The 22,303-nt window shown below is 51.9% G+C and overlaps 1 protein-coding gene across 1 annotated transcript in view; it reads right to left on the minus strand.

Annotated features, from left to right (window-relative positions):
- The window catches only part of Cand2 (cullin associated and neddylation dissociated 2 (putative)), a 29,552-nt gene extending 7,978 nt beyond the window's left edge, over positions 1-21,574 (minus strand). The window contains exons 1-11 of the mRNA XM_075983091.1: positions 21,452-21,574; positions 15,709-15,852; positions 14,923-15,077; positions 13,834-13,957; positions 11,434-11,699; positions 9,778-9,883; positions 9,463-9,605; positions 6,852-7,144; positions 5,234-5,375; positions 3,401-4,903; positions 386-481 (exon numbers count right to left, since the gene is read on the minus strand). Of these exons, the coding sequence (XP_075839206.1) occupies positions 386-481; positions 3,401-4,903; positions 5,234-5,375; positions 6,852-7,144; positions 9,463-9,605; positions 9,778-9,883; positions 11,434-11,699; positions 13,834-13,957; positions 14,923-15,077; positions 15,709-15,852; positions 21,452-21,519 (3,040 nt within the window). The 5' untranslated portion in view covers positions 21,520-21,574. The remainder of the gene's footprint in view (positions 1-385; positions 482-3,400; positions 4,904-5,233; positions 5,376-6,851; positions 7,145-9,462; positions 9,606-9,777; positions 9,884-11,433; positions 11,700-13,833; positions 13,958-14,922; positions 15,078-15,708; positions 15,853-21,451) is intronic.
- Between the last annotated feature and the right edge of the window lie 729 nt (positions 21,575-22,303).

The raw sequence follows: 22,303 nt of genomic DNA on the forward strand, positions 1-22,303 counted from the left end.
CTACCCCACCAAGGATCCTCCAGCAATGGCACCCTCAGACTTGGTCACGTGGGGGGCGCACCAGCTCAGACTTATGTTTTATCCTCAGAGCCATGGAGAGGGCACTTCCCACCCCAGTAAGCTGTTTTCAAGGAAACCTTTCTCAGAAACTTCTCATAGCCACTCGACAGATACAGAAACAAGGTTTGTCAGGAAGAAGGGGCGTGTGAGGACAACTAGAGCCTGCTGGTGGCAAAGGGATCCAAAAGCAGATCTCCTCACTCAAGAGTCTGCCCCTGATGCCCATCACAGAGAGAGCTGCCTAATTTGTAAGACGTCCTACCAAGCTCCAGACCCTGGGTGTGGGGACTAGCTGCAGCCGAGACAGGGAATGGGGGACACATACCAATGTAGCTCTTCAGGAGGGGGTCGATGGAGTGTGGCTGGTCTGAAATGAGGAACTTGACCGCAGTGATGACTGTGCTCCGGGTGTATGGCTGACCTGCAAGAGAGGTGACAGTGTGAGGTGGGGGACCCTGTAGGCCTATGGTAGCGAAACACAGTACACCTTCTCCCTATTTGAGAAATACCCTCCTCCTAGAAAGTCCGTGTGAGTAGTCCCTGTTGCAGCCTTGAACCTGCCCAGTTCTTCCTCCTGCAGCTAGGACATTAAGTGGCTGGGTCTGGATACCACGCTGCAGGTGCAAATGCAACACTGGGACCCGGGAAAGTCCTGTCTCGGGCCAACACTACACTGCATTTTTCTGACACCCTCTCCATCCAAACTCACATAATGACAGAATGTTAATTAAAATAACGAAGCCGGTGTGGTAGTGCTGACCTGCCATTCGAGGGCCCAGGACTATCTCCAGGAGTGTGAGGTCAGCCTTGGCTACAAAGTCAGTCTCGGTCTCAAAAACAGAATTATGAATGACTATCAGTCTGTGTTTCACACAGGAAAGATGGTCTCAGAGAGGCTCACATTTAAGGCCACAGGGCAGAGGTCAGGGGAGCTTTTGGCAGGCTGGAGGCCAATGGGTTCCCATAGAACTCAAGTCCCCTAAACATGAAGTCATGAAGGACTCATTTTATTTCACTCTTGCTGCTGAGTAAAGCAGCTGGAGAAATGAGGGTTCACACAGATCCCTAAGGATGGAGGGTAACACCAGGACAGGACATGGCTCACAGACCAGCTTGGTCCCCAGCTGCGAATTGGTTGTGTGATCTTTGGGACTGGGGCCCAGTTGGTAGAAGCAGGGTGCTGATGGTAAGCCTTGATGGTTACACTGCCTTTGAAAGCAGGCTGTTTCCTGATCCACCAAGATGTGAACGAGCCACTCCGCAAGCTCCTCCGCCATGACTCCTCACACCATGCCCTCCCCTCCTAATGGGGGTCCTCTCTGAAGCCGCCCTCCATCAGGTATTTTCTCACAGCAGTGAGAAGGGTAACTCCTATGGTGCATGTCCACAGCAGGGGTTATAAAATGACATCATATGGTTTTATTTTGATGATGGTGTTTTTAAAGACGGGGGTCTCTCGATGCAGCCCTGGAACTGAGTATGCAGGCCAGGCTGATCTAGATTTCACAGAGATCTTCCTGTCTCTGCCTCCTGAGTGCCAGGATCAAGGTGTACACAACTATTTCACTCTTATTTACTTAGCATTTGTGTGAGGTGCTAGGAATAGAACCCCAGGACCACCTAGTGACAGTCACAGCCTCAGCCCCTTATTTCTTTCCTTTTCTTGAGTAAGTCTCACTAAATTGCACAGGAAGGCCTTCAACTTCCATAAGCAGGTAAGCCTCGAAGTCATAATCCCGTCCCAGCCTCCCAAGTAGCTAGGATACATTCCTAGTTACGGAGTTACATATTTATAATCCCATATGCTTAATGCCATCATGAAACTTTAAATTGTATTTTCACCCCCTTAGTATCTTCAGAGGACAGGATCTAGGATCTCCTTGGATACTAAGTCCAAGGACACCAAGCCCCTTCCACAAAACAGCATGGTGCCCACACAGAAGCTAGGCACACCCTCCCATGTACTGCCAATCTTTTCTATGTTGTTTACATGAAACATGTCAATACTAATCAATCTATACTGTTTAGGAAAAGGAGCTTGTAAAATGGCTCTTGCTATAAAGGCACTTGTTACCAAGCCTGATGACCTGAGTTCAGTCCTTGGGGTCTATATGACAGAAGGAGAGAACTGACTCCCAAAAGTTGTCCTGTGACTCTACATGCATGCCACAGCAACACATGCGTGCATACATACACACTAATGTGGTTTTTTGTTTTTTGAGACAGGGTTTCTCTGTCTGTAATTTTGGATCCTATCCTGGAATGAGCTCACATAGACCTGGCTAGCCTTGAACTCATAGAAATCCCTCTGCCTCTGCCTCTACCTCCTGAGTGCTGGGACTAAAGGCGTGCACCACCACTGCCTGGTCAATGTCATTTTTTGCTTTGTTTTTTTTTTTTTTTTGGATTTTTCGAGACAGGATTTCTCCGTAGTTTTTGGTTCCTGTCCTGGAACTAGCTCTTGTAGACCAGGCTGGCCTCGAACTCACAGAGAACCACCTGCCTCTGCCTCCCAAGTGCTGGGATTAAAGACGTGTGCCACCACCGCCCGGCTTCAATGCCGTTTTTTAAAAAAATAAGAACAAGGAAAATTTGCACATGTTCAGTACAGATGCATTATTTTCCCAGAACATTTTTTTTAAAAATATTTTTTATGGTTTATTTAACTTTATTTTGTGTGCATTGGTGTGAAGGTGTCAGATCCCCTGCAACTGGATCTTCAGACGGTTGTGAGCTGCCATGTGGGTGCTGGGAATTGAACCCGGGTCCTCTGGAAGAGCAGTCAGTGCTCTTAACCACTGAGCCATTTCTCCAGCCCCTCCCAGAACATTTTTGATCCATGTGAGTTGAATCTATGGTGCAGACCCCTTGGATGAGAGATTTGTTTGAGGTAAGGGCACTCAAAAACCCTTGGGCTGGAGACGTGGCTCAGCAGTTAAAAGCACTGGCCACTCTTGCAGAAGACCCGAGTTTGTTTCCAAGCACCCATGTGGCAGCTCAAAGCCATCTGTAATCCCAGATCCAGGACATCTGATGCCTTTTTCTGGCTTCTGAGGGCATTGCATGTATATGCACGCACATATATGCAGGCAAAATACCCATCCATACACATAAAGTAAAACAAATAAATCTTGAAGAAAGACAAAAGACCTTGTCCCTCTTCCCCCGGAGACCATGCAGGAGGAAGCCTGTACCTCTGAAAAGCATGTTTCTATCTGGCTTCTTTTCCTGGACTAACAGACATGTGACTCTCATCTCCTGTCATGTGCAAAGTTGTGTCGATGCTTGGAGACCGAGTGCCCACCTCGTGCTGGGCTAACTTGGACCCTTGCGCCCTTACCTACAGCAAGCTGTTTCCGGAACCGAGGCAGGAGAAAGGGAGGGTTCACAAGCACTAGCTTCCCAATGCACTCAGCCACCACACACCGAGTGCCTTCCTCAGGGCTCTCACAGCGCTGGAAGAGCAGAGCCCAGACATCTTCAACATAGGGCTTCAGGTTGTCAGGCTGGGTGGCCCCCAAGGCCTCTCTGAGTGCATGCAGCAGCAGGTACTGTCGCCGGGGCTCTGCCTCGATCTGTGCCAGCAGGAACGGCAGGAAGTCAGGCAGGTTGCCAGCACCCACACGGCCTAGGGCATAAGCAGCTGCAGCCCTCACGTCCTCACTGGGAGACCCCAAGGCTTCCAGAAGCACGGTCTTCAGCTCTCTCTGGGGGCCTGGCCCAGCCACTTGGCCCACCTCAGCCAGTGATAGGAACGCCAAGACTTTGACCCCTGTGCTTGAGTGGGGCGACTTGGCATCGCTGACCAGGCGGCTGGCAGTGCCTGCTGCCTCCTGGGGACAGGCGGCTGAGAGGGCAGCCACACACCGGGCCAGTGAGTGGAACACCTGCTTGTGCAGGCCAGGCCCTCCATCTTCTGCCTGGTTGTAAACAGGGGCAGTAAGCAGGCTAATGAGCTCAGAGTACTCCACACATGGGGGGCGGGTTCCCACCAGCGCCTGCAAGAAGCCTTCTGTGGCTGCCAGTACCCCAGCAGGCAGCAAGGGTGAGTGCAGCAAGCGCATCAGCTCCTCCAGAACAGGTCCACTGACTTCCACCAGAGAGGAGGGCTGGGCCTGGGTCACAGTGGCGAGGAAGTCGACAGCCAGCTGGGCCACATGCATATCATTCTCGCTGACCAGAGCCGGCAGCTCAGCCAGCACAGCCCGCACGGCAGGTGGAGGCAGGCCAAGGCCCTGACTCTGAGCCAGAGCATCCAGGGCGGCCAGCGTGGCCAGCCGCAATGCCCGCTGATTCTTGCGCAGAAACGAAGCCAAGATGGGCAGTGCTTCAGCCAGGATGGGCTGCAGGTCAAGTCGCAATGGGGACACAGCCACCAGCGTCAGCGCCTTGACAGCAGGCAATCGGGTGATCTCATTCCGGAGGCGGTCCAAAAGAAGCAGAAGCGTGGGCTCTAGGTCATCCCCAAGTCGGTCACCAAGGTGACCCACAAGGTGGCCTACACAAGAGATGGCCCGCTCCTTCACCTCCTGGTCAAGGTCAGTAGCACGCAGTCGTGCCAGGGTAGCCGTGGACATCTCTCCAACATATGGCTCAGGGTCCAGCATACGAGGCCTATCTAGTGGCCACAGGGTCCGCACCAGCTCCTGGAGCACCAGTAGGGCCTCAGCTGCCACCTTGTAGAAAGGGTCAGCCACGCAGGCCATCACAGGTGGTAGGAGGGTAGGCAGGTGTGGGTGGAAGGCCTCTGATGGCTCTGTACCCAGAAGCCCCTGCAGGAAGGCCAGGGCATCCATACGAACGGTGGAGGAGTTGGAGTGGTCAGCCAGTGAAAAGACGATTCCTGTGGGTGGGAACGAAGGTTAGGAGCCCTTCTGTGTGGTTCAGTCTGGGGATGTAGTGACCAAGGAAGGCCACTGAACCAAAGTATCCAAAGCTCCCAGAGGTCACCAGAGCTGAGGGAAACAAGGCCAAAAGTCACTTGAAGCCACAAAGAAGGCTTGGAAGCAGCCTTTCTCCCTGTGGCCAGAGGGGAACCTCCGTGGGCTATCATTGCACACAGCTCTGCCCAGAAATAATGCCTGGGCCCTCAGGGATTGAGGGCTCAGAGAGGGTAGGGATCTGTGTTCTAGAAGAGACCCAAGAGTAGACAGCCAGCTGTAGCCCAGCGTACCTGATACCAATGCGGGCATGTGATCTGCCAGGCTGCCAGGGAGGACGCCTGCCAGCTCGGTGAGGAGGTTGAAGCAGCCCTGGCGGGTCCGAACATTCCGATCTTTAAGTTGTCGCTGCAGGGCCTTCATCACCAGGGGCACCTGCGGGCAGGTGGAGAGCTCAGGAGCCAGCCAGGAGGCCTCCCCAAGGAGGACTCCAACACAGACAGGACACCCAGTGCCCACCAGTCTCTACTAGTCACCTGATTCAGACTCTGCAAACAGAGTGATGGCTGCCTCCCTCTTGCAGATGCAGACAAGGAACTGGCTCAAGGTGAGCCAGAAGCCTGGCTGTCATCTGTCTCTAGGGAGCAGAGGCCTAGCTGTCTTCAGCATATGGCCCCTTCTCTTCTTTGCCTAGATATACTCCCCATGTATTCCTGAATCCAGCGGCACTACTGCTACTCTGATCTGCATCTCCGATCCAGCTTGCACATTCTCTGCTTCCCTAGTAGCTCAACCTAGGAATCTGCTACGGTCTGGATAAAGTTTGTGTCCCATGAGGACTTATGTGTTGGAAGCTTGGTCTCCAGTATAGTGGTGGTACTAGGAAGAGGAGGGCCCTTTAAAAGGTGGCAGTGTTAGGACAGGTTTATTATAAAATAAGGGCTTAGTCTCATCTTTCTGGCTTCCTGTCTTACCATGGGATGTCTTCTATCTGGATAGTCATGCTATCTGCAAAGCTGCCACAGAGTCAGGGCAATCCACACCGAGGCAGGGACCATGCTCTTTTGGACTCTTCAAACCCGAATTAAATAAGCCTCTTTTCTTAGTAGGAACCCAGCCTCTGGCATTATGTGTGTATATATATATATGTGTGTGTGTGTGTGTGTGTGTGTGTGTGTGTGTGTACACACACACACACACACAGAAAATTCACTACTTAAAGCCAGTGAGGACTTCAAGCACAAATGTACAGAGATGCAGATGTCCCCTCCTCCTCAGTGTTCCCTATCCCAGGAGGCTAAGAGATCAACTGATACCTGCCTATCTCAGACACAAGCAATCTATCAGTAAGGTCCACTGGTTCAATCTAAAACCCACTTCTCAGGCTGCAAGGCCAGGCAATCACTCTGTTTCTACTGAGCTGAAGGCAGCATCTCTTGTCACCTGAACACAGCTGCAATGCCCTCCTGTTGGTTCCTGGCCATGACGCTTTTCCTGTCACAGTCCATTCCCCACCCGGCAGCCAGAAGAACTTCTGTTTTGTTTTTGCTGTTTTGTTACACAGGATTCCTCTGTGTAACAGCCCTAGCTGTCCTGGAACTCATCTGTAGACCAGGCTGGCCTTGAACTCACAGAGATCTGCCTTCCTCTGCCTCCCGAGTGCTGGGATTAAAGGCGTGTACCACCACTGCCCAGCTCAGAATTTTTTCAAGTGAAGCAAACTCTGCCACCCCCTTCCTGTAGCTGCACACTCCTGGAATGAAATGAAGCCCTTCTCGTGCTGCCTCCCGTGTGTCCCAAGCCTGCACCACACAGACCAAGGTGAGGCAGGGCTCCATCTGAACACCCCTCAGCCAGCGCAGAGATGGGGAGGAGGAACAGAAGGAGGGAGTAGGGATGGACACAGCCCACCTGCGCTCGCAGCATATTGAGATTGCTGCCAGTTTGGGTGGGCTCCTCCACCGCCTCTAGCCATCCCTTTGGGGGCCGCGTATGTCGCAGCAACACGATGTAAGCTCCGAAGATGTCCGCCTTGACGTTCTCCTCCCGTTCCTTGAAGCGGCGGATGAGCGCTGGCGCCAGCGTGCAGTGGAAGTCGGGCAAGAGGTCAGGACGAGAGCTGATGAGGGCTGCCATGCACTTGGCGGCTGCTCGGCGCACCTTCCAGCTCATGTCGTCATCGTCGCTGTACTCGTCCTCACTCTCTGGGGCAGGAGTGAGACACACAGCCATGTGCAACTCAGGGAAGAAGACAGTGGAAGCCCTACCCTGGGCTTTACCTTCTGATCAGTATTCACAGCCTACTGAGCATGCCACCACACTCTGTGAACCTCTGTGGTATGCCCAGGATGGTACCATGCCCTTCTATCACAGTCTCTCCTGTGGGGCAAGGATCATCCGCAGAGAACAGAACTAGGACCTAGAGACCCAATGTACAAACGTCTACACTTCAGCCACAGCCCTTCCTGCCTCCAGCTCCTTGTCTGACCACATCAAGGAAGAAACGTGCTGATAGGCTGGCATAGGCCTGTAAGCCCAGCATTGAGAGATGGGGTGGAGGATCGTGAGTCCAAGGCCAGCCTAGAACACTTAGTGAGACTCTGCCCTCCTCCAAGAAAGAATGACATGGACTCAATCTGCAATGGAGACATGGAAAAGCTTTCTGGGGTTCAGGCCCATCCTCTGGCTTCAGGTCTAGCCATTTCCAAAGAGAAAGGGTGGCCTCCTTTCTCTTTGGTGCTAACCCAGTCCCTGTCAATTAAAGGCCCAGATCTCAAAGGTGTTCAAGGGAGACAAACACCAAAGAAAGAATGGGTATGTGTGACCTTCTGTTCTATAGGCCTGAGAGTCAGCAGACCACAACACTGCTAGGAAAAGGAGCTAATGGCCCATTTTATAGATGCCAAGACCAAGACTCAGAGAGGGTGAGAGATCTCAGAGATTCAATCCCATCCATCTCACTGGGCAGAATGGAAGGGTCAGAGGTGACAAGGAGCACCCCTTTATCTTGAATCTGAGACTACGTGTGCCCACTGTGCCTCTCTGCTGACAACTAAGACTCATACAGCAAAGCAGTCCAGATAAGGGGCTGGAGAGATGGCTCAGTGTAGTAGGAGCTGCGGCGCCACTCTGTTGTGTGGAGCAGCGGGCTGTGATTTTGGCGCCCCGCTACCCGCACGGCTAGCTTTACCCAAAATAATTACACGGAAATTGTATTCTTTTAAACACTGCCTGGCCCATTAGTTATAACCTCTTATTGGCTAGCTCTTACATATTGATCTAACCCATTCTAATATCCCTGTAACACCACGAGGTGTCTTACCAAGGAAGATCTTAACCTGTGTCTGTCTGGAGTGGGAGAATCATTGCGACTGCCTGACTCTGCTTCTTTCTCCCAGCATTCTGTTCTGTCTACTCCACCTACCTAATTTTCTGTCCTATCAGGCCAAGCAGTTTTCTTTATTAGTTAACCAGTGAAAGCAACAGATAAGATACAAGACCCACCTCCATCAGCTCAGAGGTTAAGAGCATTGCCTGCTCTCCCAAAGGTCCTGAGTTCAATTCCCAGCAACCACATGGTGGCTCACAACCATCTGTAATGGGGTCTGGTGCCCTCTTCTGGCCTTCAGGCATACAGACAGAATATTGTATACATAATAAATAAATAAATAAATATTTTTTTTTTAAAAGAAGTCCAGATAAACAACAGTGGGCCCCCTGGTCAGTTCAGCTGACACCTCTTTTAATGGACCCTGTGCCACCCCTCAAGAAATAGCCCGAGCCCTCTATGACCAGCTAGAACATGCCCCAGCTCCTGGCTTAGCATTCAAGGCTCTATCAGGCCTGTCTGATTTTGTTTCAAGACCCCATGAGGCCCAAAGTCAATAGTCTCCATTTTCACTCTGCCTTTAGGAAATCTGAGTGATGGACAGGACTGTAGGCCCAGAGGGAAGAGGCCACTGAGCCACCACCTAGACTTGTCCCCTCCAAGTGCCCATCATCCTTCCTCTAGCTTTGGCACTGGGCTAAAAGCATCATTGTGAAAACCATTCATAAAAATGATAGCTTGGAGGTGGAGCGTCTGTCAGAGCTAGCCCATGTTCTGGCTAGGCCTCTTGGTGTTTCCTCATTTTCCCTGTCTGGAATATGAGGATGATCACCCCTAGGTTTTCAGGGTCACTATGAGGAATGCGAGGTAAGAGCTTGAAACACCAGTGGATGCTCAGGAAGCAATGATTAGCAATGCTCCCTGTGGGAGCCAGGATACCAGCATCTGAGGGTAGTCACACGCACTTCACACCCCACTCACGTCTTAAACACTTATAACACCTGATATACTACAAATGTCCTAATGCCAGTTACTACATCACTGTCTACATGGTGAGTACGGGCAAATGTCTTTCCCAAGTATTCTTCATCCTGGTTGTTTAGCTAGAAAAGAGCATGCAGCCCGGCAGGCCAGATTAGGCCCCTGCTTTGGCTGCCGTGCCCTGCTGTCCCTCACACCAGGCCGTCCACCTACCTGCCTCACTGAATTCACTGTCATCAATCTCCATCTGCTCCTCATCCTCGTCACTGTCATGGTTGTAGTTGGGGTCATGCTTCATGTACCGGAGGCAGAGGCTGGTCACATTGGGTACGTGAGGGTCCATCTCCTTGGGGCACCTGAGGGACAAGGAAAGGAGGCTTCACTGGAATCCAGTGTAACAGAGCAAGGGTGGGACCCAAAAACAAGTGCCAAGAGCTGGCTGTTCTGAGGCAGGCAAGCTGTCCCTGAGCCCTACGAACCCCCCATGCAGCTCCCAGGCCTGCTTTCTCGTGCAGCTGCTGTACTTACTTCCTAAGGAAGGCCTCGAAGGCCTGGAGGCAGGACTCTCTCAGCTCATCATCATCCAAGTTGCAGAACTCCTCCACCAAGGGCACCAGGCGAGCCAGGTGGGCCCCTATAGAGCCAAAGGGTCACTGAAGTCGCCACATCTTCCCTCAGTCACCAGCCCACAGCCTCAGCCCAACTCCTCCCTTGCAGGGCAAATTCAACTTTGAGGCTTCTGAGGTAAGCTGACCGGGGCTGTGGGCCACTTGGAAGACTTCCTGACTCAGGCTACTGACCATCACAGTGTGGACATCAATGAACAATGATGCAAGCAGAGCTTAGCTCCGTCACGGCTGTGCCTTATTCCTACACTAGAGTGTGAGCTGCAGACGGGAGAACAAGAGGGACCAAAGCTTTAGAGCAGTGGTTCTCAGCCTTCCTAATGCTTCAACCCTTTAATACTGTCAGTTCCTCATGGTGTGGGGACTCCAGCCATAAAATTATTTTCATTGCTACTTCATAATTAAAGTTCTGCTACTATTATGAACTGTAATGTAAACATCTGTTTTCCAGTAGTCTCGACCCATATGTTAAGAACCGCTGCTTTGCCAGGCGGTGGGTGGGGGCGCACGCCTTTAATCCCAGCACCTGGAAGGCAGAGGCAGATGGAGCTCTGTGAGTTGTGAGTTCAAAGCCAGCCTGGTCTACAGAGTGAGTTCCAGGACAGGCTCCAAAGCTATACAAAGAAACCCTATCTCAAAAAACAAACAAACAAACAAAACAAAAAAAGGACCACTGCTTTCGAGGCTACACTAGCTCTTTTCCAGCCATAACCTTCCCACAGTGCAAGAAGGAACATGCTAAGCTAGAGACCCCTAAACATCCATGTTAAATTAATTTTATTATTTATGTGTGTGCACACATACATTGCCTTGAGAAGCCAAAAGAGGGCATCAGATCCCTTGGAGCTGGAATTCTAGGCATTTGTTGCAACCTGATGCCAGTGTTGGAATCTGAACCCCTGTCCTCATGACTGAGCAGCAAACACACTTAACTGCTGAGCCATCTCTCCAACTCTTTGCACACTCCTTTAGACTTTTTGGGGGGTCCATGGGACCTCAGTTTCCTGCCAAACCAAACATGGGCCCTAGTCTAGGCCTATTCCGCCTATTTCCCAAAACAGTGCTCCTGAGGGAAGCCAAGGAGTAGCTTGGACCCTCCTGGAGAGAGCCAGGAGTTGGGAGGCGCTGACTCACGCTCTACACACTGTCTTATTCCAGGTGAAGCCCGAGGTGGTTGCCTGAGGGCAAAGCAGGGGCAGGGACGGAAATGGTGGGAATGCTGAGAGTTTTGACAGAGACGTGGGCTCACAAGTGTGTGCTGGCGTACACTTTAAACAGTGTGGCTAACTCTAGATCTATTATTCTCAATAAAAGCTTAAAGATTCTAAATCTGGCTCACAGGTTGAGGTGTGCCTGTCAAAGTAGAGGCTCGAACACATTCTATATAAGGATTTGCTATTAAGACTTGCAAGGACTAACCCTGGGCCTCCACAGAAGTCACTTCCAAAAGACCACACAAAGGCATAAGACCCGAAAAAAGAAAGTCAGTTTGTGCTCCTACTAGGGCTCTGTCCCCACCCACCAAACCCTTCTCAGAACTTTAGCCCCACCCGCTCACCCAGGCGATGGCCAGCCTGGCGGCCCACGCTGCCCAAACACTGAATCAGTGTACGAATGGCTGCGGGGCTGGCGGGCGCGCGTGGGCCTGGCAGCCGGTCCACTAGGTGGTCAGCGAGCTCCACGAAGAGGTCAGTGCTGCAGGAGGCTGCCAGGTGACCGAGTGCCCCAACGGCGCGCTTGCGAACAGCCAGGCGCGGGCTGCTCAGCTGGGGCAGTAGGCAGTGCAGCAGGCTGGCATGGAAGGTGCCCAGTGGGGCACCTAGCCTGGGGACAGGATGGAGGAAATGTCGGGTCAGACACCACAAGCAGACAACTTGGGTCTGCACCCCCATTCTCTCAGTACCTCCTTCTTATGATATTCAAAGACCCTGAGAAAGTGACAAGGTACCCCTCCAAACATGAGGAGTGACCTCGCGGCTTACTACAGGAAAGAAAGCCACAGAGAATGCCTTGCGAAGGCTCCTCAGTCAACAGTGCAAGGCCAAGACCTGAGCCCAGGTATCCAATCTCTCAGCTTAGGGAGGAATGGGCAGGGGGTTCCAGTGAGGATGTTCCAAATTCTTGGGGCCTGAGGTTTGCCTCAATACCTATTCCGGAAATCGCGACTGGAGTTGTATAAAATCTAACGGACTTAATCCCGCTATGGCTCCCCAGTGTCCTCTGGATAAGCTGAGCTCTGAACTCAAGGCAAGAGGTAACCCTCAGATAGTTTCTCCACAGGCAGAACCTGGCTCTGCATGGCCCCTGTTCGTTCTCCACAGTTAAACCAGCTCTGGGCGAGTTCAATCCCACAATGCCTTGCTCTGCTGCCCTCCATAACCTCACTGTACAGCAGCGTGTAGCCCTGATCACTCTGCTGCAGTCTTTACCTATTGACTCATCTACTGTGTGACAGGGTCTATGCTGGAAGTCGGGCCATAAGGACAGACTCTGGGCCAATGGAGCTCACGATTGAGGGTGCCTTCCAGGCGCCATAAACTCAACATGCTCAAATGGAACCTATCACCTCCTACTGCACCTACCTGCTCCTGGGGCACCCCCACCCCAATCCTCCATCTCCTGGTTTCTAAAACCTATCAGGCCATCCTCTACTCCAGATCCTGTGGGGTCTTCTTCTTCCAGACAACCCATGGAAGCCAAGCCAGGCCTAGGGGCACAGGCCTACAATCTCACCTACTAAGAAGGCTGAGGCAGAAGTGTTATACGTTTAAAGCCAGTATGGCCTACAGAGTGAGTTCAAGGCCTGCCTGAGCAACTCTGAGAGATGGAGTCTCAAAAACAAAGAGTAATGGATCTCAGTGGTAGAGTTCTTCCCCAGCAGGGTTAAAGCCCTGGATTCAATCCCACCACAAATATAAAAACAAAGACACTCCTCTCCAGCCTGCCTGTCCAGATGACAGAAGGAAGACGGAGGTGTGTCTTTGGGGCTCCTGCTCAGTCCCCCAGCCTCTTCGCTGAATACCAGCTTCCATAATCAGCTCACCATGCAGGAGCCCTGGACCCAAGTCTGCTAGAGCCCAGAGCAAAGACTGCTTAGGTCATGATCACAAGCAGCTGATACTGCGTAAGGCCCCAGGCTAACCCCTATATGATGGACACATATTAATCAAAAAGCCCCTCTTCCAGACTCCCTGAAGGTCACTCACTCCTTCCTCCAGATTCAAGACCCCCTCCCAACCCCTAGATCAGAGTCGGCCAGATGACAAGCACCAACTATGGGCTATTATCACCCACATGGCATGGAAACTCTCAACTCTGACAACTTTAAGGGACCCCTCTGCCACATGAGTCTGAACTCTGCTCTTCTAATCTTTTTTGTTTTGTTTTTTGAAATAGAATTTCTCTGTGTAACAGCCTAGGCTGTCCTCGAACTCTCTTTGTAGACCAGGCTGGCCTTGAACTCACAGAGCTCCTTCTGCCTCTGCCTCTTGAGTAAGAAGACTAAAGGCATGTGCCACCACGCCCAACCCTTCTACTCTTTTAATCAAAAGGACAATCTACACTAGTGTTCCCTTGAGCCCCAAACCCAAAACCTTTCACAGTCCTCTCATGCCTCTGCCCTCTGTGGTGCCCTTAGATCTGTTGAGGACCCTAAAGCCTTGGCCCTCCAGAAGCTGACCTGGGCCCTGCACTTGACCTGACCACTCTCCTATTATATTCAGTTGGCCACTTGCCTGTAAATTCCTCCCCAGGAGCAACACTGGCCCACCACTAGACTAACACCCGGTTTTCCATACCCCCAGAGCAAATGTGCAAGTTAAGGGAGGTTTACTGACCATGTGACCTTGGAGCTAATGACCTCCCCAAGCCCATTCCGTAATGTGACATTACTGCATGCAGGTCACTCATCTCAGTCCTGCCTGTTCCCATCTTTCTTGCTCAGGGTGGCCTGGCTCACCTGCTCAGCATGTCGGAGAGGATGTCCAGGGCTTCCAGCTGCACAGCCACATCCTCCTGCTGGGCGATGGCACTGGTGAGCTGGCCTGTGATCTTGCGGCACACATTGATGGCCAGCCCTGAACCTGTGCAGGGCATGAGAGGGCAGGGTAAAGGCCGTGGGCTTGGATCCAGCCCCCAACTCCGGCCTGCTTGTGTTCTGGTTGTGTTTCTGAGCCCGCATCCCCCAGAAGTTAGTGGTCCAGGAAAGCCCGGGCTTCAGTGGTCCATGGTTGACCCAAGTCTTAAGGAACACCTGCAGGAATCAGCTGGAGGAGCTGACAAATTGATGGCTGAGCGGCTGGCCGGTTCCCACACTTCTACCAGGGAGGGGGACAAGTTAAACACTTCTTTTCCCAGTCCCTTTCAGCTAGCAGAGGCCAGTGGCCCAGCTCTGGCCAGTGGGATAGACTGGACTGGGAAATGTGTCTTCTCTTACAAAGGAGAGAACACGGATGAAGAGTGTGACCCTGTGAGTCTGAGCTGCAGAACAACGGCTGCAAGAATGGGAGTGGCCTGGCCCAGCACATACAAGTTCCAAGACCTCCAGCACTGCCACCAGGAAAAAGGAGGAAGAGGAAGAGAAGGAAGAAAGGGAGGAAGAGGAGAGGAAGGAGGAGGAGAGAGCATCCTTCCGGAAAGATCAGGACTAGTCTTTAAGCTGCCGTGAGTTTATGTTCTTCACTTGCGGCTGGAAGCATTCCCAACAGGCAGCCATAAATTTCAATTGATCTGGGTCTGAATTCTTTACCATGGAGGGATGCCACTGAGGGATGCCACAAAGATCCTTTTGCTTCTCTGAGCCTTCTCTCTTTTTTATTTTGAAACAAGGTCTCACTATATCCCTGGCTGTCCTCTGTACATCAGGCTGACCTGAAACTCATACTGAACCACGGCCTCTGCCTTCAATTAAGGTGGAATTAAGGTGTAAGCACTTGGTGAAGAGAAACACAGGCATGCAGAAGGCACACGGTAAACACAGGTGTGGGCTTCCCAGAGGAGTATCTCCTGGCCCCAGTATTTGAAACACGGCTGGGTTGAGTCACAGTACCTGTGGCAGCGGGAGGCAGCTCTGAGAGGATGGTCTTTAGGCCAATGCCAGCGATGTCTCGGAGCTGCTCCTTGTCTGATCGCATGTTGGCACAGAGGGTATCCACAATGGTCTCCACTTGGTACTCCTTCACTTTGCCCACCAAGGGACCCAGGCTGAGGCAGAGGGAAAAAGGGAGAAGGGCCCAGAAGCCCCAGGCATGCCTTAAGTCAGGCTGCCTGCTTTGGTCCTCTCAAGCTTGTGGGGACACACGTGATGAGGACCTCAGCTCAGCAGAAGACCTGCTAGGAAAGCGGTGCACCCCAAGCCTATGATTCGCATCTCACCCTGTGGCTCCATAGTGCCCCAAAGCAAGGGTCTGAGCTGGTGTCACATCCCCTAGGGGATTATTACACATAGACTACTGCCGGCCACCCCAGAAGGTCTGGGTGGGGCCTTCCAGGGCACGTCTAACTGCTTTTCACTTGCCGATGCTGGTCATCCATCTGAGACCTACATCCTTATTTCTCAAAGCCTGGTAGTAGATTGTCACCTGGGGACCTGTCAGAGCTACAGAACCCCTATGCAGGCTTTCTCCCCATCTCACCTCCTCTTCCCTACTTCCCTTCCTGTTTCCCGGATAACCTCCCACGTAACTTAGACTTGAACTCTTGGCGCAGGGTCTACCTCCAAGGAATGCTGGCTAGTGTCCAACCCTATTGTTGTTCCCAAACTGCCTGATGATTCTCACAGGCTGTGTCCTGGGGCAGTGGCCCTCCCCCAAGCCCCATCACCACCACCACTCACCACTTGACAGCCAGGTTCTGCACCTCGCCGCTCCTGTCCTCCAGGAGGCGCAGCAGCGCTCTCACCACCTTGCGCTCGCTGTCCTCATCCAGCTGGATGGAGTCTTTCTGAAGCTCTGACATCAGGTCGCTGGTGGCCATGAACCTGGTGGGGGGCAGGGGAAGAAGAAGTCTGTGGAGCAGCTTCCAGGCCCTGACAGACGGGTGCACTAGAGTCCCCCAGAAGTGAAGCTCAGTGCATGGGTTTTCAAAGCCTTGTGGGTAATCAGGGCTGTGGGCAGAGCTGAACCACCTCAGTGAGAGCAACTGCCACAGGGTAGGAGACTGAAGCAAGGAATGGCTTAAAGCTCATGGCTGGGTGTGAGGGAGGGGAGGCTCCTGCCACTGCCAAAATGGAAACTTGGGCGTCACCTGCCTTCTCTCAGCTTTGGTTTACCTGTTTAAAAAATGGGGATGGTGGTGCTGAAGCAGCTCAGTGTTTAGAAACACTTGCTGGCCAGGCAGTGGTGGTGCACACCTTTAAGCTAAGTGCTTGAGAGGCAGGCAGATCTCCAGGTTTGAGGCCAGCCTGGTCTACATAGTGAATTCCAGGGCAGCCAGGTGTACACAGAGAAACTCTGTCTAGAAAATACAACAAAACAAAAAAGTGAGGAAATAGACTTTACTCTGACTATAGGGTTGTGGGGTCCGTGACACACACCCGGTAAATGGCAGATGTCATTCACATCTCACAGTAACAGGTGGCTCATGAGTACCTGAGTATGAGACAGACAATTTCATGTAGAGTCAGGTGCTGGATAAGAAGCACCTCTAGATACACAGACGAACCCTGTTCAGACACCCTGCCCTTAGCAGGCATCTGAATGTGAGCCCCTCCTCCAAGGGCTTGCTTATCACAGCAAGCCCCACCCCAGCCTCTCAGCCCACAGTGGGAGGCTCTGGTCTAAGGGTGTGTATTTATTTCCAAGTTCCTAGTGACTTTCAGGGTCACAAACCTGCTTTTTTGTTCTTTGTTTGTTTGTTTGTTTGAGACAAGTTTCACAGGGTAGCCCTGGCTGGCCTGGAACTCACTCTGTAAACCAGGTTAGTCTCACACTCATAGAAATCCCCCTGCTTCTGCCTCTCAAGTGTTAGAATTAAAGTCATAGGCCACTATGTCTGGATAGTTGTGAATGCCTTAAGAGCCACATGGATGGGCAACTGGTGTATTTTGATATTCTGGAGACCAGAGCCAACAGCTGACGAATATTCCTAGCCATAGGGCCAGAGTCCAGACTCCACCCACCACCTTTCTACAAAAGGCTTGCTGCTCTGTCCTCTCACTGGCTTGCAATGGGAGTTCAATTCAGAAAGCAACAAAGAATGGGGCTGAAGGGACCTCACGGGGCATCAGTCCTGCTAAAATAAAGAACGCAGGGCAAGCCAGGAGGTGGTGGCACACGCCTTTAATCCCAGCACTCGGGAGGCAGAGGCAGGCGGATCTCTGTGAGTTCGAGACCAGCCTGGTCTACAAGAGCTAGTTCCAAGACAGGCTCCAAAACCACAGAGAAACCCTGTCTCGAAAAACCAAAAAAAAAAAAAAAAAAAAAGAATGCAGGGCAGAGACCCAGCTGGCTACCCTCAGCTGTGTCCAGGCTGCAGCCGTGTTTCCCCGGGCTAAATTACTCATCATCATCTGAACACCAATAAAACGACTTCTAATTCCTGGAAACAAGATCTCAATACCACTGGGTCTCAACCCAATGCAGTAACTGCAGATGACAACTAATTCCTGGAAACAAGATCTCGATATGATGGGGTCTCTCCCCAGTGCAGTAACTGCAGATGACAAGTCCCTTTCTCCAGTGCAGCCATTCCCACAGGCCGCCATGCTTGCTGGCTCCTGCTGGCTCCCTGATCTAAAAGAGTCCAGAGAAGCATATTCCTGTCCCAGCCTCGTGGAGTAAAATATGTCTCCAGATCTGCTGTGTGATCTCATGGCAACGCGCAGAGCCTGGAGGGATGCTGACCATGCCACCATTTCTTAAATTTAACAGCTGGATCAGCCTGAAGCTGCTGAGAAGGCAGTAAGCTGAGCTGAAGGAGAGGAGGGGATTGTTGCTGTCCCAGCCACCACCCAGGCACTTTAAGGTAAAGGACGTTTGCCTTTCGGCTTTTCTGAATTTCTACTACTTGGGGTTAGGGTTTATATTGCTGTGATAAAGACCATGACCAGAGGCAACTTGGGGAGATAAGAGTTTCAGCTTACACAGTCCATCTTTGAAGAAAGTCAGGGCAGTAACTCAAGGCAGGAACCGGAAAACAGGAACAGAGCCACGGAGGAATGCTGCTTACTGGCTTGCAGCCCGTGGCTCTTTTAGCCTACTTTCTTATACACCAGGACCTGCCCAGGGTTGGCATCACTCACAATGGTCTAGGTCCTCCTCCATCAATCACTAAGAAAATCTAACACAGTCGCATCTTCAGGCCAATTCTTTTCTTTTCTTTTCCTTCCTTTCTTTCTTTCTTTTTTGTTTTTCAAGACAGGGTTTCTCTGTGTTAACAGTCCTGATTGTCCTGGAACTAGCTCTCATAGACCAGGCTGGCCTTGAACTCACTGACAATCACCAGCCTCTGCCTCCCAAATGCTGAGATTAAAGGTGTGTGCTACAAGCCAATCTTAGGTAGGTATTTCCTCTTCTCAGATAACTTTAGTTTGTGTCAAGCTGACAGAAACCTGACTAGCACACTCATGCATCATGTTTCTGTCTCAGGGACAACACTGATCACTGCCATGTGCACACATCTAAGTAGTATAGCATCTCTAGACAGATCACTTCAGGACTTTGCACCTCTCCATCACAGCGCTTCTCACTTGTGCAGCAATGAATGTGTGAGAGCACTTCAGAGACCGTGACTAGCACACACACACACACACACACACACACACACACACACACACACACAGACATACAACACCCCACACACACATACAATCCCCCTACCAACACACTATGCACACATACACAGACATATAATTCCCACACACACAACACATACACACACACATGCACGCATGCACACACAGAGACATACAATCCCCCCCACAAGTATACACCTGTGCACACATATACACGTATGTGTGCATATACAGGCTTGGCACCCAGCAGGCTCACCTCCGACACTCCATGCTCAGCAAAGAATGGGCTTAACAAGGGAGCAGGGGGATGGCAGGAGAGAGTTAGTGCTCAACAGCCCTTAGAGCCCAACAGCCTTGTGGAAACCTGAATCCAGAAATCAACATTCACAAATAAGCTTCAGCATTTCAGACACCTGAATTCTGCAGACACCACTTGCAGAGGAAATGCCACGGTGCAGGGATAGTGGTGAAAACAATTTGATAGGCTAGAGCTCCGAAACAGAGTGGGCTTTAAGTAAACATTCTTGTTTTGCCTCTGTCAGTGAGGTAAGTTTTGGCCAGTGAGTCTGTTTTTCCATGAATAAAATGGAAAATTTCTTTGCCCCTCTCCCACAGCATCCTTGAGGGTTTCACTAGGTCAACCTGAGACAAGTAGGCTCAGAGAGGTTATAGAGCAATAGAGAACACCAGTGTGAGATGGGTCTCCTGCCTCCTCCAACAGTAATGTCTGTAATGGTCTGTCCTGTCTCATTAAGAGACAAGCCCCACCCACTCCATCCCCTGTCCAAGGCAAGGGGATCTTCCTTCCTTCTAGTCTGAGCTTCTTCTTTTCCACCTCTCTCCAGAAGAGGTAGCTTCTCTTCTCCTCTCCTACCCCCCTCTCTGTTTCTTTCTCTCTCTGCCTCTCTCTGATCTCCCCCTTTCTCCCCTTTCCCCTCCATAACCCACTAAATAAATACCTACTTTCTCTGCAGGGTGTGCCTATTCATCTCTGTCTCTCACCTGCTGCGCAGTTCCCTGCCTGGGACCCGCTGGCCCTTGCGACCCGCCACTGCACCCCTCAGGGAACTGCACTGTTTTATTTTTAACATTACAATGTCACTATGAAGAGATTCAGAAATTCCTGCCAGATCTCTCAAGCCCTTGGTTTTCCCTGTCAAAGTCCGAGCCCAACAAATCTGGGAACCACGGCTTCCTGTCCCTCGCCTGGAGCCTCAGTCAGTAACTCCCCTTTGGGAACCATAAGCCATAGTCTCCTGTCATCTGAGAGGCTGTACCATTGGGACACAGGACCACATGGTGCCTGGACAGCTGGCCAGGGGACTCAGCCTCCTGGCATTCAGACTTTTAAAAATAGACACTATTCTCATATGCTTAGGGTGGTTTTAAGTGTCCTCGAGGCTGCTGGCAGGGACAGGCTTAAAGGCTGAAAGGGCCATCTTCCTGATTCAGAAGCCCAGGAGATGGTCTCTCAGCTCTGGCAGGGCATGTGACTTTGGGTAAACCAAAGCCCCCTCCAGGCCTCTGAAGAACAGGAAAGGCCTGGGACTAAAGAACACTCCACTAGGACCTACCCTGTCCTCCTGCTCAGGCATCGCCAGGAGACCAAAGGTGACAGGGCAGAAACACAGAAAGAAGTGCCTGGGCCTGCTTGGAGTGCAAAAGCATCCTGGTGACAACTCAGTGGGAGCCAGCAGTGAAGATCAGATACTTAGTCAAGGTCGGGGGAAGCGAGAGCCTGTGCAAAATCACGGGAGCAACCATTCGCGAAGCGCTTACCTGGTACCTAAACCACCACACAGTAGCTAAGGCTCAAGGGGGTGGAGTAATTTTGCCCATCACTTACAGAGCCAGAAAGTTACGGCTGTGAAGACTGAAGTCAGAGCTAAGGGTTCAAAGCCCTATTACAACCATGGGGCTTGGGGTTGCAGAGAGATTCTGAGGAATGGATTTCCAGGACACAGAGGGGGGTCAGATCACACAAGCAGGCTTCAGGCCTCTTCAGGCTGGATTCAGGACATCATTAAGACCTCCCTTCTGCTTGGTCCTACCTTGGCATTGTACACAGGCCCTTCGTGCCCTAAATCTGTTTCTCTAATTGTAACACTGACAGAAGACTCAGTGGGTGCAGTGTCCTGTCGACTTGAAGGTACAGAACTGGCTATAGGATCAACCCCTTTGTGTCACTGAGCTTCCTTCAGTTCCCCCTTCAAGATGAGGGCTGCACCAGATGTTCCCATCCTTGTAGGTGGCTCTGTTTCTGAATATTTGGAGAGAAGGACAGGAGAAAGAGAGTCGGGGAGAGACGCGGCCCTTACTCCCACCTTTGTTTCCTGCCTCTAAACCATGTTTAACCAAACATCTCGGGAGAGGAGGGGAATAAGGAGGATGGAATGTAAAGGGTCAGGAAGAAGAGGGAGGGGATGAAGGGGAAAAGATGAAGGAAAGGGAAGTTAGGGTTAGCAGACCCGGCAGGGGTATAGGCTGGGGAGGGGGGGGGGATAACCCAGAGACCCGGGCAGAAATGCGGGTATCGGAAAGGGATAGCCCTAGGATAGAGGTGGTGCATGGAAGGGACCTGTTTGAATGCGGGTCAAAGGGGATCTGTACTGAGATCCCAAGGAGAGGCCGATGGGGGACTTCATTGGAGGGTCTGGGGGGCGCCTAGTGTGGGGGTATCTGAAGGCCCAGCACAGCAAAGGCGGGAAGAGGCTGGGGGCGGGGCTGTTGCAGCAGGCCCAGGCAGGCCCAGGCGGTACCCGCGGGGGTCTGCAGGGGGATGGGGGAGGAGACCAGAACGGGCTGAGGCCCCTGGAAAGAAGCCCCGGGCCGCCGCAGGGCGCACCTGAAGTCCTTGTCGCTGGACGTCATCTTCTCCAGCAGGTTGGAGATGTGGAAAGCAGCGGTACTCATTCTGGCTGCGCCGCGGGCTGCGGGCGGGAGCGAATATGGCGACGCGACCTCCCCTCCTCCCAACCACGCCCCCTCCCCCTCGGCCACGCCTCTTCGGTCACCCTCACCCCCCCCCTCCTGTCCTGGGAAGGGCTGGACTGCAGGACCTGGCCCCTTCTTGGAAGCTCTGCTCAGCATGGGCTTGCTCACTCCAGAGACACGGAGCTCACCAACAGAATACTGACCACAACTCTTGTTCTGCCTCTGGATCTTTGACCTTGCTCAATGGCTTGCGTACTTCCACGAACGTGGGGTGGCAGTTCAGGCTAGGCTTCTTGTCTCTGAGCCTCAACTTTTTCATCTACAATCGTTCAGGAAACAGGAGCTGTTAAGCAAAGCTAGGCAAGCAAACCTCAACATCCCTCGCTGGACTTCTGAGTCCTCACTGTGGCCTGTCCTTACCCAGGTTCATGCAAAGAGTGCATTCAGTCATACCAGACCAGACCCCCATTCTGCCAGGATGAGTTGTTTCATTTTACAACAATTTAACTGTGCCCTGAGAACCAAAGGAACCTGGCAGGGCCATACCTCCAGGGAACCAGCAATGAAGTCAGGATTGACCTCAGGTTCTTAAAGCCGTGGGCAGTGGTCGTTCCCTAAACTTTTCCCCAGTTAGTTAGGTAGGTGTGTGTGTGTGTGTGTGTGTAGATCTTTAGAAGGACTCTTTACACAGCACAGGAAGCTTGGCTTCAAATCTCTGTAGGCTGCTTCCTGGCTTGGTGGCCTTGGGAGAGTCACACAACCT

This window comes from Microtus pennsylvanicus, chromosome 8, assembly GCF_037038515.1.
Source record: "Microtus pennsylvanicus isolate mMicPen1 chromosome 8, mMicPen1.hap1, whole genome shotgun sequence".
Classification (NCBI taxonomy): Eukaryota; Metazoa; Chordata; class Mammalia; order Rodentia; family Cricetidae; genus Microtus; species Microtus pennsylvanicus.